Source organism: Ixodes scapularis, unplaced genomic scaffold (genome assembly GCF_016920785.2).
Source record: "Ixodes scapularis isolate PalLabHiFi unplaced genomic scaffold, ASM1692078v2 PGA_scaffold13__105_contigs__length_92229423, whole genome shotgun sequence".
NCBI classification, from domain to species: Eukaryota; Metazoa; Arthropoda; class Arachnida; order Ixodida; family Ixodidae; genus Ixodes; species Ixodes scapularis.
The window spans coordinates 67997250-68015148 of NW_024609839.1; the positions used below are offsets into that span (position 1 = coordinate 67997250).

The 17899-nt window shown below is 45.4% G+C and overlaps 1 protein-coding gene across 1 annotated transcript; it reads left to right on the forward strand.

Annotated features, from left to right (window-relative positions):
• The first annotated feature begins 1259 nt into the window (after nucleotides 1–1259).
• On the forward strand, nucleotides 1260–17558 carry LOC115319288 (ATP-binding cassette sub-family E member 1). The gene is made up of 16 exons (XM_029979157.4): nucleotides 1260–1332; nucleotides 1983–2109; nucleotides 2192–2277; nucleotides 2795–2892; nucleotides 3979–4096; nucleotides 5596–5733; nucleotides 6186–6255; nucleotides 7422–7518; nucleotides 7624–7713; nucleotides 8410–8531; nucleotides 10014–10163; nucleotides 11057–11188; nucleotides 11579–11748; nucleotides 12343–12608; nucleotides 14922–15033; nucleotides 17346–17558. The coding sequence occupies exons 1-16, from the start codon at nucleotides 1327–1329 to the stop codon at nucleotides 17391–17393; spliced, it is 1830 nt and encodes a 609-aa protein (XP_029835017.1). The 5' UTR covers nucleotides 1260–1326; the 3' UTR covers nucleotides 17394–17558.
• Nucleotides 17559–17899: the final 341 nt, after the last annotated feature.

Genomic DNA, 17899 nt, shown 5'->3' on the forward strand with positions numbered 1-17899 from the left:
TGATTTTTTTTAACAGTCTGATTGGAACACGCGTGTCAAAAAATAAACTTTACGCAAAAAAAAAAAAAAAAGAAAAGGCCGATATTGAGGGCGAGAGATTTATTTGAAATTCTGCGCGCGAGGTTCATGACGGCACGGGTCATTCCGGAATGACCATCTCGGTCGTGAAGGCGAAGCCGCTCAAACCCTCCTCCACGCGCCCGAAACGCTCAGAGAGAAAACAAGTGGAAAGACGGTAACTGCCGTCAATATTGCTCTACTTTTTTTTTTTTTTCTCGAATTACTTTTTTGAGACGTGTGTCTCAATCAGACTGTTTAACTTTTTTTTTTTAAGGTTTTTTAAATATAATAACAGAAACATTAATTAGTTCATAGTTAACACTTTTGTAATGGGATTAACTGACTGACGAAGGCAGCAAGCACAGTGGCAGAAATATACCATGTTCGAATGTTTTAGATCTTACACAGGTCGACCTAGTTCGGACTGCGATTGAGCAGAGCGCGTCATAAGAAAGAACCAAGCTCATTCAAAACTGATAGCCAGGTAACATACAGGCAAGTTTATTTGTCAACTAAAATATGTAAACATCTAGGAAAAAAAAAAGCACGAACGGTCTTGCATTATGGCATATTAGCTAAGGTTACTCTTAATAAATTTGTTCACATTGTCAAGTAAAGTAAAATATGTAAAGCGTTAGAAACGATCAATTATGCATCCCGGCTCCTTAAAAGTGATCGGTGTATCATCGAATCGTGCTGCGATTTAGCACGTTGGTAGCCGCAGGTAATGAAATTTATGCATCAAACTTTCAAGGCATGTACGTACTTACCTGAGTAAAAGGCAAGATCATAAAACCAATAAAACATTTTCTCTAACTGCGTCCGTCTGAGCATACGACACGCATCTGACTAATGCTGTTTGCAAATAAAAAATAACTGCAAATAAAAAAAATAAAAAAAATATATATATTTTTTAAAATTTAATATTTGTATTATGATTTTTTAATTGATTAATTGTTTTATATTCGTAAGAATGAAAAAAATCGTCCCTGGCAATTAATACGAAAAAGTGCGTGCCGTTTTTATCTTGGCAAGATCATCGCAAGGAGCAGAAGTACCGCTGCTGCCATCTCTCGACTACTTTGCCAGTTAAGATTAAAAGTACTCGCTAGGTGATGCAAGCAGCCACCCAATTGAAAGAGGTCATCTGTGTGCATACATCCACGCACCTTTACAGTTGTAAATCCATTTGAGGCTCATTTAGTTTCGAGGAAAACCGCCAGGCGTCCTTTTAACGCCATTTTGTTCACGTGGATAGCAGGCAAGATGAGGGTAAGTGTCAGAATTAATTCATTTGAAGACCTCTAACAACGAATTAATCTTCCGATAGTCCCGTCAGCTTCTCCCACTGCCGTGCAGACTTCACCATACTCTCATATTTTCACACTGAACAAAGTTCTACAGGAATTTCGCCGGGGTACCGGCGTATGCCGTCCGTCTTTCTTGTGCCGGCACGGTTTCACGAAGTCTGGAATGTGTAAAGAAAAAATAAATAAAACTCTGCATGCTGGTCATGGCAGCACGGTGTTCGCCGATTCCAAGTACCGGCTGCAGCGAACAAATAGCGTCTCGTATCAGAATCGCATATCAATCTTTTGCGTATGACGTTTCAGCGATTGAGGAAACCGGCGCAATTTGTCGGTTCAATGTTTGACAAACATTTTGTTCTAGGAATGTGCGCTTCACGGCACACAAAACTGAGAACGCGGATCACTTTGCCAACTTGCAAACAACATCGATTTAATTTACTTGAAACCAATGCTCTTTGTGTGTTTCGATCGGCGTTGATCCGTAAAATTGTTCGTCGTCCATGGACATATGTTTTGACAAGAAAGGAGGTCATGGCTTGGCGACCCGTTGTTGCGGTTTGTAAAAAGTCATGAACCGTTTGTTTCTTTTTTTCTTATCTTTTTTTCTTTCAGGGAAGCAGAGAAGCGAACATGAGTTCGCAGGAGAAGTTGACGCGTATCGCGATCGTCAACACGGACAAATGTAAACCGAAACGGTGTAAGCAGGAATGCAAGAAGTCCTGCCCTGTCGTGCGACTTGGTAAGGAGTAGCGTACCTTGACTCGTATCCTGAGCTTCTGGGAGCCTTTTGAAGTTCAACTTATTGTATTTTCGTCTTGCAGGAAAACTTTGTATAGAAGTGACGCCCAACGACAAGATCGCTGCCATCTCGGAGAACTTATGCATCGGCTGCGGCATCTGCGTTAAGGTAAGCAATTTGTTCTACTGTTCTGCCACTTGCATGATCTCTTGTTGGTAATGATTCCAAACTTTGGAACAAGAATCGACTTAAAGGGAAGATGGGGCACTTCTACATTTGAGAAAAAAACGCTCGAATTACGTTCATTTGGCCTTTAGAATAACAGATATCAAAGTTATATTTCAATGCGACGCGCCGGAGAGCCACAAGAGCAATTTCAAAATAGGGCTGAAGCCCCGCCCCCCTAGCCTTGGGCAGCCAAAAGATCCTTCGATGACGTCACGGGCAGCAACTGTCTTTCGCGTTTTTCTCGCGTTTAACAATACTTACGCAGCAAATGGTATGGGTATTCGGGTTCACGGGGTAAAAATACACTAGAATTCACTTCTAACTCATTTTTTCCAAAAAGCTCTGTTGCTTCCTTTAAAAAAAAAAAAAAAAATAAAGCACAATTTTTTTGGGGTAGCTAGCCAGCATAGATATGTCGAAGCTCTGCTCTAAGCTGACATATTCCTGTATTTCACAGAAATGCCCTTTTGAGGCAATTTCTATCATCAACTTGCCCAGCAACCTCGAAAAGGACACTACCCATAGGTATAGCCAGAACTCCTTCAAGCTTCACAGGTGAGCGTTTGGTGGTGGTGGTGTTCCTGCACGTTTGATGGGCACCATAGGTGCTGGTTTCATTTCCCTTCCCTTTCACATGCACCATAAAGGGGCACTGACAGGTTATTTATGCTTGCCAAGGTTTTTTTATTTGTACATGACATATGGGAGCCCAACTACACAGAACACAATTGGCAGCTCGAAATTCATTTTCTTTCCGCCAGAAAACTGTTGATAGAGAACTGGCCGCTTTGAATTACGTTCACTCTCTTTACCGTGGTCATGTGCCGTTCTCTATGGTTTAGACGCACGCACCAAATATAGTCAAAGTCGTAGGTTATTGAATGCACATGCTTAATATTAAAAAAAAAAAAAAAAGACGCTTAAAAAAATGCGCAAAAAACGTTGATTAAAAAAAAAAAAATTTTTACACAGAGAACTGGAAGCATTTTGTGCATTCTCTGCGTAATTCTCAATATGGCGTTGTATTCTGGGTATCGCGGGCTGGATGGCTGAACGAAGCGGACTAAGCAAAGGCAGTGAATGACGGGCGTGGGACCTCTACTTGAGAAATGTTGTTTGCGGCACTGTGAATCTGTCTAGCTTCGAAGAAGAAATCTTTTACTGATCGAAACAAATAGGATTTATTCCATATGACACGCCCAACCACCAAGCTGATTTGCACAAAGACGTCGCTGAGTCGTCACCTTTTCTGGCTGAAGACATAGCTCGCCTTAGGAACACGAATTGGTAAGAGCTTGAAAAACGTGCTGTTTTGCGTTCGACGTGCAACGTGCACGTTTTCGTCTGCTTGGCACAACAACGAAAAAAAAGAAAAAATGCAGTTGGGTGTAGCCACGCTACTTCCGGCAACTCTCTTCTTCCTTTTCAGTTCAGTTTTGGTTTCGAGCAGTCGCGTTTTTGTGACTTTTGCTTCCGACATCCGACATCGTATTATATTTTGCTTCCGACATCGTATAATATTTTCTGGAGGTATACCAGTATTCTTTTAGCTCATTTGTCTTGAGCGATGCGTGCTATGGTGCAGCTGCAGCTGGAGGTTACTGCAAGGTCGTTCTAACACGCCGTGGAACGGCTCTGCAGGTTGCCTACTCCGAGACCCGGCGAAGTGCTGGGGTTGGTGGGCACCAACGGTATTGGCAAGTCTACCGCCCTGAAGATCTTGGCCGGAAAGTTGAAACCGAACCTTGGTCGTTACGGGGTAAGTTTTGAAACGGCTGTCAAGTTAACGAGACAACCTTGTTTTTTTACAGGGGTTAGGACATGACAAAAATAGAATATGAGATAACTTTATTGCTAGGAATCATTGTAGGTTTCTATATTTCTGCTAAATTCGTTGTGAGAATGGCGCAATAGTTTCGGGGACCAATCGATTAATACACGGGACCCTTGGATCCACCCCATTCGAGAAGGTCGCCGTGGTTGTTGGGCCGGCGGCGTCATCAGCCCAGTGTGCGGCGTCCTTTGGCACGCACTTGCAGACTCTGCTCTCTCAAAGTCTCTATCGTCAGCTTCCTCGGCGATTTCGAACATGTGGTTCGTGACGATTATGTCTGCGACGACGCTCACTCGGTCGAAGTCTTTGACACTGATCGCAGCAGCGATGAGAGTGATTGTTATCGAGAGATGTTGGAAGCTGGTCATGACTGCGACCCGCTGGCAACCGGCTCCAGCGACGACGAGTCACGGACGGACTCGCCGTGGTCACTGTCGTCCGGGGCGTTCTCGCAGGTGCATGCGGGGAAGGTCAAAGGCTGGGGCGAGAGAGAAAATGGCGTTGGAGTAGCCGAGTTGCACGAGAGGTTTTAATTGTACCGCGGCAAGGTGAGCTTAGGCGATCGTGGGAGCACCCAGAATGAGAGCATTCGTGACCACGTGGTGTATGGGCACCATGGTGTGACTAACTTGGGCGGTATTGCCTGGTCGGCGGGTAAAAATGATCAAAATTCGTTAATTGATTATGGCAATTACTAAGGCCTTAGAAATCGAAAAACTTGGTGTATATGCTAAGTAGCCTATGAGAATTCTATATCCAGAATAATCTCGTTTAATTTTCGTGTCCTAACCCCTTTATACTGAAACCCTTCACAAATCTTCCTTGCTTGTGTTGGTCTGACTGTGCAGCTTTGTTGCCAATACCCTCTCCCATGACTTGGCGTTCTTCCATGGCTGACACATTCTTTCATAGTTTGACGTCATTGCAAGTGTGACCCGTGTCCCCCCTCATGGTGCTAAGAAACGGGGGCTACAAAGTGAAGTAGGAGCTGTGTTTTCGTAAAATAATCTAGTAGTAGGTGCAGACGCATTTCACGGTCAGATTGTCTGCACAGCGGTATTTTAGTGAGGTTCATGGATGAAGAAAAAAAGTATTTTATACATTCAGAATTCCTTTGCCACATTTCACATTGCATATCATTCCAGTAGCAAATGCTGCCATTAAAAACCCTTTCAAGTGGTGCTTTCGCACTCCTATTGCATTTGGCGAAATCTTTGAGCGATTTATTTGTTGTCGCCGATGAAAGTCCCAGTTCTGCCGTTAAAGCGTTCCCCAATTGGCTTCTGGTTGTCTTCTTTTCTTTCAGTCCTTCATTTTGAGATGTCATTGTATTTTTTTGTTTTTTTATCACAATAAGCATATTTTAATCATTCATTCAGTCTGAGATTCTTGCTTCATTGCCGGTCACCTTGATGGTTTACCAGGACCCTCCAGACTGGACGGAGATCCTGCAGTACTTCCGCGGATCTGAGCTGCAGAACTACTTCACCAAGATCCTCGAAGACGACCTGAAGGCGATCATCAAGCCTCAGTATGTTGACCAGATCCCCAAGGCCGTTAAGGTGAGTCCCATTTTACCCGAAATTGCTCTTCCCTGTATCTTGTCTCGTCTCGTGCATTTGCGGCAAGATGCGGATGAGCTCGAGATTGTGAAGAAGTAATTGTCTGGCTTGTGTGTTCAGCCGACGGGAAGTTAGTCAGCCTCGATGGGTGTCTGGTGTCTTTGCTGTTGATGAGAAATTCAGATAGTGCGGTACCACCGCTAGCCTTGTGGTCTTTAACGTGCATCACGAGTAGAGATTCACGATGGCACATTGGTACCTGGCTCACCCAGATTGAAACAGGCAGGGGCAGGAATTTAACCCAGGGTCCCTTGGTTTTGCGGCGCTAGCTTTCAGTCTATGTGTTCCAAGCTACAGTGCGTTAACACACCCGGCCACTGATCACCGTTGAGATTGTTATCGGTTGGCTCGTAAAATGCCTGAAAGCGTGCGTTTTTCATCTGCCAATCCAGGGATCAGTCCAGCAGCTCATGGACAAGAAGGACGAGATGCAGAACCAAGAAGAGGTCTGCCGTGTCCTTGGTGAGTCTTCAACGAAACTGTGAAGTGTTTGAAGTTACTGTAACTATTTACGGGTATTCAATTTCAATAGCTGTAAGTAGAACTCTGTTGCATTTTTGTGCGTAACCTGTTACTTAGTTTGGTTGGAGTCCTTTGTCAAAATTACGTTGGCTTAGCTTCCACATCGACGCTACATGTTATCCGTGCAAACACTGCCATGTGCAGAGTGCTGAATCGAAATGCAGCTCTGCCAGTACTTTTCCCGCATTGAGAGAAAGAGTCGCAGCACATCTCGACGTCGTGGGATATTTCAAAAGTAATCGAAGTGTAGCTTTGTTACTTTTTCTGAGTAGCTGTAACTACCATTGTTTCCCGAGAGGTTACCCACCCTTAGAAATTCTGTTATTTAGGGCGAGGTGATTTGTAGGGGGTAAGAATATTAGTTTTGACAGTAGTGGCTATTTCTTTGATAGTTAAATCATCAGTCTTGCTTTATCTTTGAACTAATATGACACAAACCAAGTTGAGCGTCCTTTTCTCTGGGTTCTTTTAGGTCGCACGCCAAAGTCAGTTGACCGCCTTTTCACAGCCCATTTGGCCTCCATGGGGGGTGGGCCATCTTTAGGCACATTACGGTAGATACATTTGTAAAATGTAACTGTACACTGCACGGCAGTGTCAGTGCAAACACGACATCGGCATTTTTCACATTTTACTTTGTTAGTGCATTGGCGGGCCCCAACCTTTTTCCCCTTAGGTTAGTGCCCCAAATGAGCACTTTCCATCACACTAGCAGTTTTAAGGACAGCCTTACAGTTCTAAGAAAAAAAAAGTTGACTGCATGTTTGGTCATTTTGTTAAACGCATTTAAATGCGGTAGCTTTACAGGGTGGGTGGAGCCTAGGGTAGGGCTTTCTGTGGAAACAGATTATGTCACACCATTGTCTCTTTGTGACGCTGTGCACACTTCCCTTCAGCACCACCCGGATACAAAGCCTTTGTGCTGAGTTTGCTGGGTCACCAAGAGAGGGAAAGCAGGCTTTCCTGCCCTTTCTACTCCTCCTCGTTCCGCGCTGTTTTTACCCCACCTGTTTCTGCTCCTCTCATTCTTGCCCTTTCCACTCCTCTCCGCTCAAAGTATGTGGGGCATGGTGACAATAATCGGGTTCTACCTCATCAATGCGCAGACCTGAACAACGTGCGAGACCGCAGCGTGGGGGACCTTTCGGGAGGAGAGCTGCAGCGCTTTGCCTGTGCTATGGTCTGCATCCAGAAGGCAGACATGTGAGTACATTCCCCCCTACCATGCCACAAAATACGCTGGGGCCCTGAGAATTTCGGGTCTCGACTTAAACCTCACTGTTGTCCACCCTCTCCCATCTTCCGCAGCTTCATGTTTGACGAGCCTTCCAGTTACCTGGACGTGAAACAGAGGCTGAAGTGCGCCGAGGCCATTCGTGCCCTCATACACCCGCAGAAGTGAGCTTTCCGAGTTCCTTGGTCCTCATTCTAGTTCAGATCTCCGGCGAAGGCTTGCAGCAGTGTGGATCACCAAAGTCCACGGTTGCAGTCGACGTCTGAATGGATGTCCGTTTAATCTTGCAAGTCATACTACTGTAGTTACAGTGAACTCGCTAATGTCAGTATAACTAACTACCAATGCGAAAAAAAAACAAAAAAAAACACCTGTTAATATTTGATCTATTTTTTTTTTTATTTGAGCTGTGTTATGTACGCCCATAGATTAACATTTTTGTGCCAGATTGCCAAGGACGGCATAGTTTTCGCATCCAACGCTGTCAAAGCTACTTCCGCAAGCACGTGGCTTTGTTGTGCAAATCAGATGCAAAACAAAGCCACATGTTCATAACATAACAGGGAAACGTTGATGCCGAACATGGATACAACCTACCTTTATTGATAACAGGCTATCGCAGTAAGCTAACACCCATTCTTCTAGTTGAAGGAATGCCAAAGTGACGCCGAAACATTTGTAGGTCACGATTGCAACTGCATTAGTACCATGCTTATCAAACGCTTCAAAACGAATTACATCCCCTGCGCATTGTTTGTTTTAGACAAGCAATTACCATAAATTAGCCTTTTTTTTTTTTAACTGTAAAAGATTGTCCTTCTTTCGTCTTTTTGATATAACGCCGGATTGTGTCGTTGCAGGTACATTATTGTGGTGGAGCACGACTTGTCAGTGCTGGACTACCTATCCGACTTCATTTGTTGCCTGTACGGAGTGCCCGGGTGCTACGGAGTGGTTACGATGCCTTTCTCGGTGCGGGAAGGTGGGTGTGCCTCTTTGTCATTTCACTTAAATTGAAAGGAACCTGAGAGCAATCTTTGTCAAGTTTACGGTCGTAACCTGTTTAGAGGGACGTTCGGGTTTTGACTGAGGCTTACCTGACCTAAGTAGACTCTACCAGTCGACTCACGACAAACTCCAGTCCTGAAAAACGTCTTAGTAATATCATCAGTTTCTTATAGGGAGTATTCACTGGCGGCCATAGCTGTGTGCGCGAATGCTGAGCGCGTGCTGATGGCGAGCTTCCACGGTTCTTTTGCAACGTGCATTCCGCACCATCAAGAGTGCCGGTCTTAGCAGCCTATTGATGTGAGCTCGTTCTGAGCATGCGCTCTAGGCAGCACCCACAAATATGGCGTGCAGTGAATACTTCCTATAGATTGGGGGTCTCCAAACTTTTGGGCTAAGGGATTGGTTATCTGTTGCCGTCTCGAGGGCCGGATAATAAATAAGTAAATATAAAGGAGAAATAAACTTAATAAATGATCCTAAATCAGCATCTTAACACAATGTTGAAAGTTAGATTTAAACAAATATATATATATATAAGGTGGATGAAAATATATACTTTAATTTTAATTTGAAATCAATATTTAGCTAATTATGACATTACACAATAATTGGGACCCAGAAAACTCGCAAGGCATGAATTAAAGCGCATAAAAACTTTGGCATGTTCACACAGGGCCGAAGACTAATGAGAATGATAGAACTGATGCTGGAAATATGCAAGAGATACGATACAGGACACTAAGCGCAATACACATGGGCACGCGAAGGAATTTTAACATATGTACACAGTTACACAGATGTGAAACAGTGTGCTAAGAATGGTGATGCTGGTGATGACAGTGTCCAACAAACAATGTGACGAGAGAACACTCCTTATCAATTGGCAAAAAAAAAATTTTATAACATTTTTGTTTATGTGGTTGGTGTGCATTGCAATGCCATTTCTTTACGTGCACTTATTGTTGCGCTGGTAACAGAAGTGAGCCGTGGGCCGGACTTCATTGGAAGTACTGCAACCTGCCACGGGCCGGTCAGAAGACCTCGGGCCGGACTTGGCCCTTGAGCCGGAATTTGCATACCCTTGTTATAGACTGACTAGCTTTTACACGAGGCAAGCCCTGCTCAAAATCAGGTCATCTCTCTGGATGTGCTTGTCGTAGTTTGTCTTCTTATAAGTGCGTCTGTTCTTCTGAGCTACGCCATGTACCGACGTTGCATAACGACGCACAAACCGACAACTTGGGAAAATTGTAATCCGGCACTTTGCAACCGGCTTCTTGTGTTACAACACATTGTTTTACTGGGCATAAGGGGGGGAGTTCTTTTTATTTGTTTTCGCACATAATTTAAATCACTACGAAATATCTTTGTGTTTGTAGTAGTCGGAATCCTACAGTGCTGGACCAAAACCGATTGTGATGTTTCTCTTTTTGCCCCACCGACATAAATGCAGGAATTAACATCTTCCTCGACGGCTTCGTTCCGACGGAGAACCTGAGGTTCCGCGACACCTCGCTGGTCTTCAAGGTGGCCGAGACCGCCAACGAGGAAGAGGTGAAGCGCATGTGCCGCTACGAATACCCCAACATGCGCAAGTGCCTGGGTGAGTTCGCCAAACGCTGTCTAGCTCTACATCCGCGTGGAGCTGGGCATTGAAACTTTGTTCGTTGTCTCTTCTTGAGGAAGCCTGTTACAAAGAGCATGCACTAGCTACTACACGTGATGTGAAATGCTGTCCCGTTCCACACCAACTGACTACTTTGACAGTCTCTTGATTTCGCTTTAAAGGCCGACCCACAGAGTCCTCTTCTGCCGGGAAAAAAAACGGTTCCCAGTTTCCTTCTCTTCATTCATTCTTGCACTCCTCTCTCCTTCTTTCCCCACAAGAGCAGGTCTCTGAGCTACACCCTGCAGAAAGGGGGGGGAGAGGGGTTCCCTCTTTCTCAAATGGGAAGAGAAATTGAGGAAGTTTTCTCCTTTCTGGCTATTCAGCTTAAACTTATTGGACATGACTACGCCATCAGCGTTCAGCTGGCGGTAGTGTCCAATCAGTGAAAACACAACTAGCCGAACGCTCATGCCATAGTCATGTCCAATCTCTGGCCTACAGTGACCTTTGTTAGTGACATGGGAAAATTCAGCACTTAGGCTTTTTTTATCTGGGAGGTGTTGGCATATCGAGCACCTTAGGAAGTGAATATAAACATTGAGACTTTTCTCTGAACATAAGAGTAAATAAACCAGCACAAAAAGGGCACAGGCACAAGTGGAACAGAAACACAGGACTGATTGTCGACTGTTATTTTCCTTCAAAGTCGGTAGTCGGTACTGTGTTTGTTTGCGTCTTCCACTTGTGTCCGTGGTAATTTTGCATTATCAGTGTGCTCTTTTACTTCATCAACACACTCCAGAAAGTTTTGGGACTGAAACGACTTCAAGAGCTGAGGAAGAGTTAAGATCGGCGAGTCTGAAACATTTGCCCCGTTTCTTTCGCAGGTGACTTCGAGATGAGCATAGACGCTGGAACTTTTACGGACTCTGAGATCATTGTGATGCTCGGGGAGAACGGAACCGGGAAAACTACCTTCATCCGGATGATGGCTGGGCGTCTAAAGCCAGATGACGGAGGCAAGTGACACGTTTTGTGCATTTTTAGGTGCAATCAGCGACTTGTTATGCCTTTACATGAAAGCTTGATCAGGCTGCATCAGTACCTGTATCATACTGGTACCTCGCATACCAGCATTGCAAGCTCAGCACAGTATTTCTTTGCCGTAATCATAATTTTACTATTTTTTTTTTCATGATGTCCAGAATGAATTTGAAGATGTTTAAAGTCTGTTCATTAACGGTCGTAGTCAACTTAGTGGACTAGTCTGTTAAAAAAAAAGTTATGTTCGAAGTTGGGGTTTAAAGAGCTTATAACTGAAGCCCTGCGTACCTATCACGCTGCTCGCAAGAGCCGTCCTGCCATTGGTTGTCGACTCGAAACAGTAATAATGCCCGCGACGCTTTCAGGAGACGTCCCTTCGCTGAACATCAGCTACAAGCCCCAGAAGATCTCGCCCAAGTCCCAGGGCACTGTGAGGATGCTGCTGCACGAGAAGATCAGGGACGCCTACGTGCACCCGCAGTTCATCGCCGACGTCATGAAGCCCCTGCAGATCGATGCCATCATCGACCAAGAAGTAGGCGACCCGTATCCCTTGCACTTGTAGATTCCGCTAGTAGCTACCAGCAGACAACTGTTACACTCAGTAGTCGGTGGCAGGCTAAGAGTTCAGGGGAAACTCCTGGCACGTCTTTCCAGTTTAGCGGAGGGAACACTGGAGGGGAGGTCGCCTCCCCTCCAGCGTCCACCCCGCTTAATAAAAGGAGGTGGAAAGAGCTTCCCCTGAACTCCTAACCTGTCACCGACTATAGCCTATGACTTGATCGTGGATCTTCTCATAGAGCTTTATTTCAGTGACATAGGCACAGGTGACCTACGTCCTACGTGACGGATGTCGCGATGTCACGTGTGACCAATGCCCCAATCATGCCAGTGTCCCATCCGATTAACGTCTCATGTGACTGATGTCCAACATGACTGATGTCCGATGTATCCACTGACCTATGTCCCATGTGGCATGGGGCATTGGTTATGTGATGGCCCATCTGAATAATATCTTATGCAACTGATGTCCCACATGACCGATGCCCCATGTATTCAATGTCCCATTGACCAAAGTCGCATGCAACCGATGTCCCATCTGATTGATATTCCGCGTGCAACGATGCAGGTGCAGAACCTGTCCGGAGGAGAGTTGCAGCGCGTGGCCCTGGCGCTGTGCCTCGGCAAGCCGGCCGACGTGTACCTCATTGACGAGCCGTCGGCCTACCTGGACTCTGAGCAGCGTCTGGTGGCGGCCAAGGTCATCAAGCGCTTCATCCTGCACGCCAAGAAGACGGGCTTCGTGGTGGAGCACGACTTCATCATGGCCACCTACCTGTCCGACCGGGTCATCGTCTTCGAGGGGCAGCCCTCCGTCAAGACGCGTGCCAACACGTAGGTGCCCGTAGGGTTCTCTGGCCGCACCGTGGTGCCCGTAATTAGTCTCCTACCGGTGTGCTTTCGGCGACGCGTTCCAGGCACCTTGGCCGCGAGGATCAATACTGCATGTCGTGCGATGAAGTTACTGTGAGCGTACTGAAGTAAGAGGACGTGTAAATCAAACATCCCGAATCAAACCGGCCTTTGGCAGACGTGAATAGGCCTTTTCCGCAAGTGTTGGGCGTTATCTATCGGCAAGCAGGAGAGGCGTTTTTGATGGCCTTCCTTGCTTACGGTTCTGCCCTCTCCAAGCTATGTTGGCTGTCTGAACACGGTCGGGAAATAAGCTGAGCTCACTGCTCAGCGTTTATTTTTCCTTTATCCAACACAATCGACGAGCTGATTTGTTTTTAATTATTGCGTTAACTACGGACAACTTTGTGTGTTTTGTACATTTTTTTCCCGAATGAATGGACGACTGACTTCGCCGTGGCGCCCGTTGTGACTGACGACATAGTTGAAGCTCTCTTCGACCTATGAAAAAGTACAAATGGTAACTTTAAACTAGGATTCATGTCATATGCAGTAGCGGCAGTATATTCAGAAAATATTCGAGACCAAGTTACAGTTAGGGAAAGCCTTTTTTTTTTTCAATTGCTAGCTATTTGTTTAATTTGCTCAAAAATTTTAATTGGCAAGATGTGTTCTCATAAATGTGAAAGCTTACTCTAAACCGTCCGAAAAGCACCGGCGCCTGAACGTACCAATGTAATTCTCATCAAAGGTGTATTTTAGTGCTGGATTTCACCTTGTGAAATTTCAACGCGTAGCTCCATTTCTATTATAAAATGAGACCAACAAACTTGGCCGGGTCAACGGCGGACTCGTTCAGCGACTATACCAAATGTAGTTTGTGAGCGCCACTGACCCTGGCGAGTTTGTTGGTCTTGTTTTTGACTGGAAAAAAGCATCACTTCGAAATTTCACAAGATCGAACTCACCACTAAAATACATGTTAAATAAATATCCAAGATTAATACGTGCAGCCACCGATTTCTGAGCGAGCCTCGTCATTGATGTCACCCCACTTCAGGCTACAGCTGTGTGTGACTGTAGGTCCTGAAGAAAAAAAAAACAACACAAAATCGGCCACACCTGTTTTCGTTTTTTTTTTCTTCTTTATTTGTAGTTTAGCGCCTGTAGACAATGTCGCAAACTTATTTTTTTGTTTTTTCAATACATACACGAGGACAACACATCAAGATGATTGTTTCCTCTTTCTTATTTAGCCACAAGACCAGCAGATGCGGTCGTGGTAGCGATAGATCTGCTCCCATTTCACTTTCTGGGTTTGCACCTAGCAACAAACTGTGCAGCATAGCCACTTTATCTCAATGATTTATAGATATTTGAAAACTGGGTTATTCTAATGTTTACAACAACCAAAAAGCAGACAGGCAGTTTGCGTAGCAACGCGAGACCGTCACATTGGTAAACAAAAAAGTGTGCCAGTGAAACGCACTATCCCAGAAACGCCAACTCCGAGGCGCTCACTCTGCGTGGCACATAAGCGACGCGACAGCATACCTAACCAATCTGCTGACTTGTATTCACACTCAAATAAATAATGAAGGAACAAATACATGACCCTTCCTTAAAGTGGCAACTGCAAACGCGGGAGTGCTTTGAAGGCTGCCTTTACGAGCCGTCCGCATTGTATCGCTGGATTGCCCGAATCCAGAGCTGCCTCGTCGTCGAGTGCAGGCTAGTGGAAGGAAACCCAAAGAAGCTTAAACCGCGACAACGCTTGCTGTCGTTGCTGCAGCCAACAACGAAACAGCGCTAGGGCCTGTCGGAGAGCTTCAAAACGCGCGACCACCGCTGCCTCCTGCTGCCCCGAGCCAGACGTACTACGCCATCAAATATGACGGACTCCTGTCTGCGGCTGCCGCGCATGCGCCGTGGAAACCCCGGAAAGGCCCATTGTGTTCGGCCAATTTTAGGCTTCCCGTCTTTGAAAACAGCTAAGTCCCTTTCGTAGAAAGGAAAACGTCTGACTGTGTCGGTTCAGACCAGCATCTGCGGTAGCCACAGAAGTCAAGTTTTCTTTCCTTTTGTCTAAAAACTTGCGCATCTTCAAAGTTTATCGAGTCGACTTTACGGAACCATAGCGTATTTCGAAGTTCGCGGAAGTTTTGTTAGGCCTAATTCGGCTACGGTTGATTTGCGATAGGGTTTGGTTGGCGTGCGAGCTACAGATAACCGGCTGTAAGAATGAATTTCTGCAGGCAGACGATTGAAGCCAATTGATTAACCGTGCCGTTCCAGGCCACAGACCTTGCTGGCGGGGATGAACAAGTTCCTGGAGCTTCTGAACATCACCTTCCGCCGAGATCCCAACAACTTCAGGCCACGCATCAACAAGCTCAACTCTGTCAAGGTGCGTTTATGCATTTTTCAGTCGCTCCTTATGAGAGGACGCAGGTACGAGGCTCTACGTTCCCAAGGTGCTTCTGCAACAGAACATGCTCAGAGCTTAGCTCCAGTGTAGCATTCTGTCACTGGAAGCACATAACCTGCTGCCAGCTCTGCGACGGGTCAAATATGCACAAGAAACGAAATGTATCCAATCGGAGGTTCCTGAAAACTTTAATTCTTCGATTCATTGGATTAAGTATGGTTCATTCATCTGCATATGTTCGTTTATATCCTCCTCGGAGACCACGTACAATGGTGTGAAGTGCCCGTGTTGTGTGTATGTGTGTGTGTGTGGGTGTATGTGTGTATGTATGTATGTATGTATGTGTGTGTGTGTGTGTGTATGTATGTGTGTGTGTATGTATGTATGTATGTATGTATGTATTTAAGATCTTGATAGAGCTTGACAGCTCTATCAAGAACTCAAACAAACTAGATTTAGTCAACCTTGTTGGGACGCACTCACAACACTGTTCCCCAAAGTCAAACGCGAGGTACAAGGCTCCAGGCTAAGAGAAATGCCTTCATTGAGCCTAATCCTTTAACTATGGAAGGCAGCTGTTTATCTCGAGTGTTACTTCTTAGTAGGGGTGTGTGAATACTCGAATATACGAATTCGAATCGAATAGAAAGTTCCCGAATAATTCGATTCGCGAATCGAATTCCTAGTATTCGGTCACTCGAATATTCGATATATTCGGCCAAAGACGTGCGGCCGGCGCGGAGCTGACAAAAAAAGCCGTTTTTCTCCCCGATGTAAGCGCCGTGATGTTAGACAAACCATACGAAAAACAGCTCTCGGTTCAACCATTCCACAAAAATCTAACGCACAGGTTAGAAAAAAGAAAAGTAACGACCGCCACAAACTTTATAGCACGCAGATTTACTCACTATCGTGACACAACCTACCCTTGAATCACAACCGAAACATCCCGTTTGCGCCGCGTCCAGAGAGGAATTGTTGGGAGGCCGAAATCTTGAGCCATGCCTAATTCTTTTCACGACTAAAGCCCCTCGTTTCAAATTGAAGCACCGATGTAAAACACACTTGCCGCACTCACAGGAATCGGCGACTGCACGATCACAGAAAGAAAACTACGCTAAACACGCCGACAAAACCAGCCGAGTTATCGTCGTCGTTCTTTTGGAACCTCAAGCCGCAAATTCTGATTCGGAACGAAACGGAACGGGAAAACAGTGTGCCTAGATTTGAGAGGGTTTCCCATCGATAGCCGCGTTTGAATAGCGAACTGCGAGAAGGTGACGAAAAAACGAAAGCGTCGATCGGGATCGGGCAGGCAGGGCAGGGAGAGCAGGCGTCGTCGCCCTTCTGTTTGCTCGCCTTTTTCCTCGCGACAACACAACACATGCGCACTTACGACTAATCTGCACTGGAGCCATCTCTGTGGTTTCAGTTTTGCTTGTTCCCTCTTTTAAATCAAGGCTCTCGAAAACAGGATAGATAGACGGAAAAATGGATGCATGGCGGCAGTTGGACGGTGTCTTGCGCCACCTAACAATGTTTTTGTTTTTCTTACTTCAGATTATATTCTTTAAGCCTGTTTACTCAGATTTAACACCTATCTGTTTATTTACGTGAAATAAAATCCCGGGTGCCCTTTTTCTTCCTTAAAATGAAAACCAAATATCACAAAATGCCCCTTTTCTGAGATATGCAAACATTTTTTTAAAAAAGTCGCGGTGTTAGGTTGGGCTTAAAAAAGGCATGCGTGGCTGTAACTATGGTTTTTTTGGGACGTTTAGGGAAGATAGCTTATATTTGTGCCATAAAATTGGATCTTTAGTGCCCAACATTCAACAGCAACTGCTTTTATTTTATTTTTTTTTCACCAGAATTTTTTTACATTTTAGCTTTTGTTCTGCACAAGATGCATATTCTGCAACAGGTGCATACTCTCACATATAATAATCTCATTCGCAGCACACTTCGAAAAATTCCTACAAATAAAAACACTATTCAATATTCGATTCGATATTCGGCTTTTTTTTCTTGATTCGATTCGATATTCGGTTCGAAAACTACTATTCGGTATTCGCACACCCCTACTTTTTAGGTTACAAAACTTGAAGGCAGCAAAAGGACGAAGGCAGGACGAGAGCTCTTCCCCTCCGTTGCTCCTTTTTTGCTTTCCATTTATTCTTGTAATCTAACCAGCAAACTCTCCCTCACCTATTACTTTTTAGCTTTAACAGCATCACAGCAGCAGAGTCCTGTTGCAGGAGCGCTAGGTTGACACATGCACTCCCTTTCAGGACGTGGATCAAAAGAGGAGTGGCAACTTCTTCTTCCTGGAAGACTGAGCAACTGCACCAGGGCTGCCCAAGGAAGGGAGCTCGGCCTCGAACCTCGAAGGCATTGAAAGGCTACAGACGCAAGGCCGGACCTCTCGGGAAGTGCGGGTGACCTTCGGTGGAGCGGTGTATTAAAAGAAAAACTGACGGACTAAGCTCCGGTTTTGAATTCTAGACGGCTCCTGTGGTTCGTCTGGTGTCTAGCGTAAGGCCTGCCTGGCGGAGCATACTTGGCCGTTGTCGCCTTGCAACGGGGGTGGAAATTAGGTGTGTAACGGAAGTGGTTAAATGAACTCGGGTTTTCAATGTAACTGGTCCCATTTTGGTGTTACTGTCAACGCCAAGCGGACCCTATGGCTTAGGAAAGAAGTGTCGTTAATCATTGTGAATCGTTAATTTAAGGAACTGTAAAATGGGAGCAGACGTGACGTCTGAAGGTGTGCTCTAGAATAGCTGCACTGACGTCTCCACGAAACGACGTTTCACTTCCAGTACGTAGTCATCGAACACACTGG

What these genes read in the sequence shown, in the direction of transcription:
- LOC115319288 (XM_029979157.4), top strand. An exon ending in TGCATCCAGAAGGCAGACAT is followed by an intron (nt 7,519 to 7,623) that starts GTGAGTACATTC and finishes CATCTTCCGCAG; the next exon opens with CTTCATGTTTGACGAGCCTT. An exon ending in TCTAAAGCCAGATGACGGAG is followed by an intron (nt 11,189 to 11,578) that starts GCAAGTGACACG and finishes CGACGCTTTCAG; the next exon opens with GAGACGTCCCTTCGCTGAAC.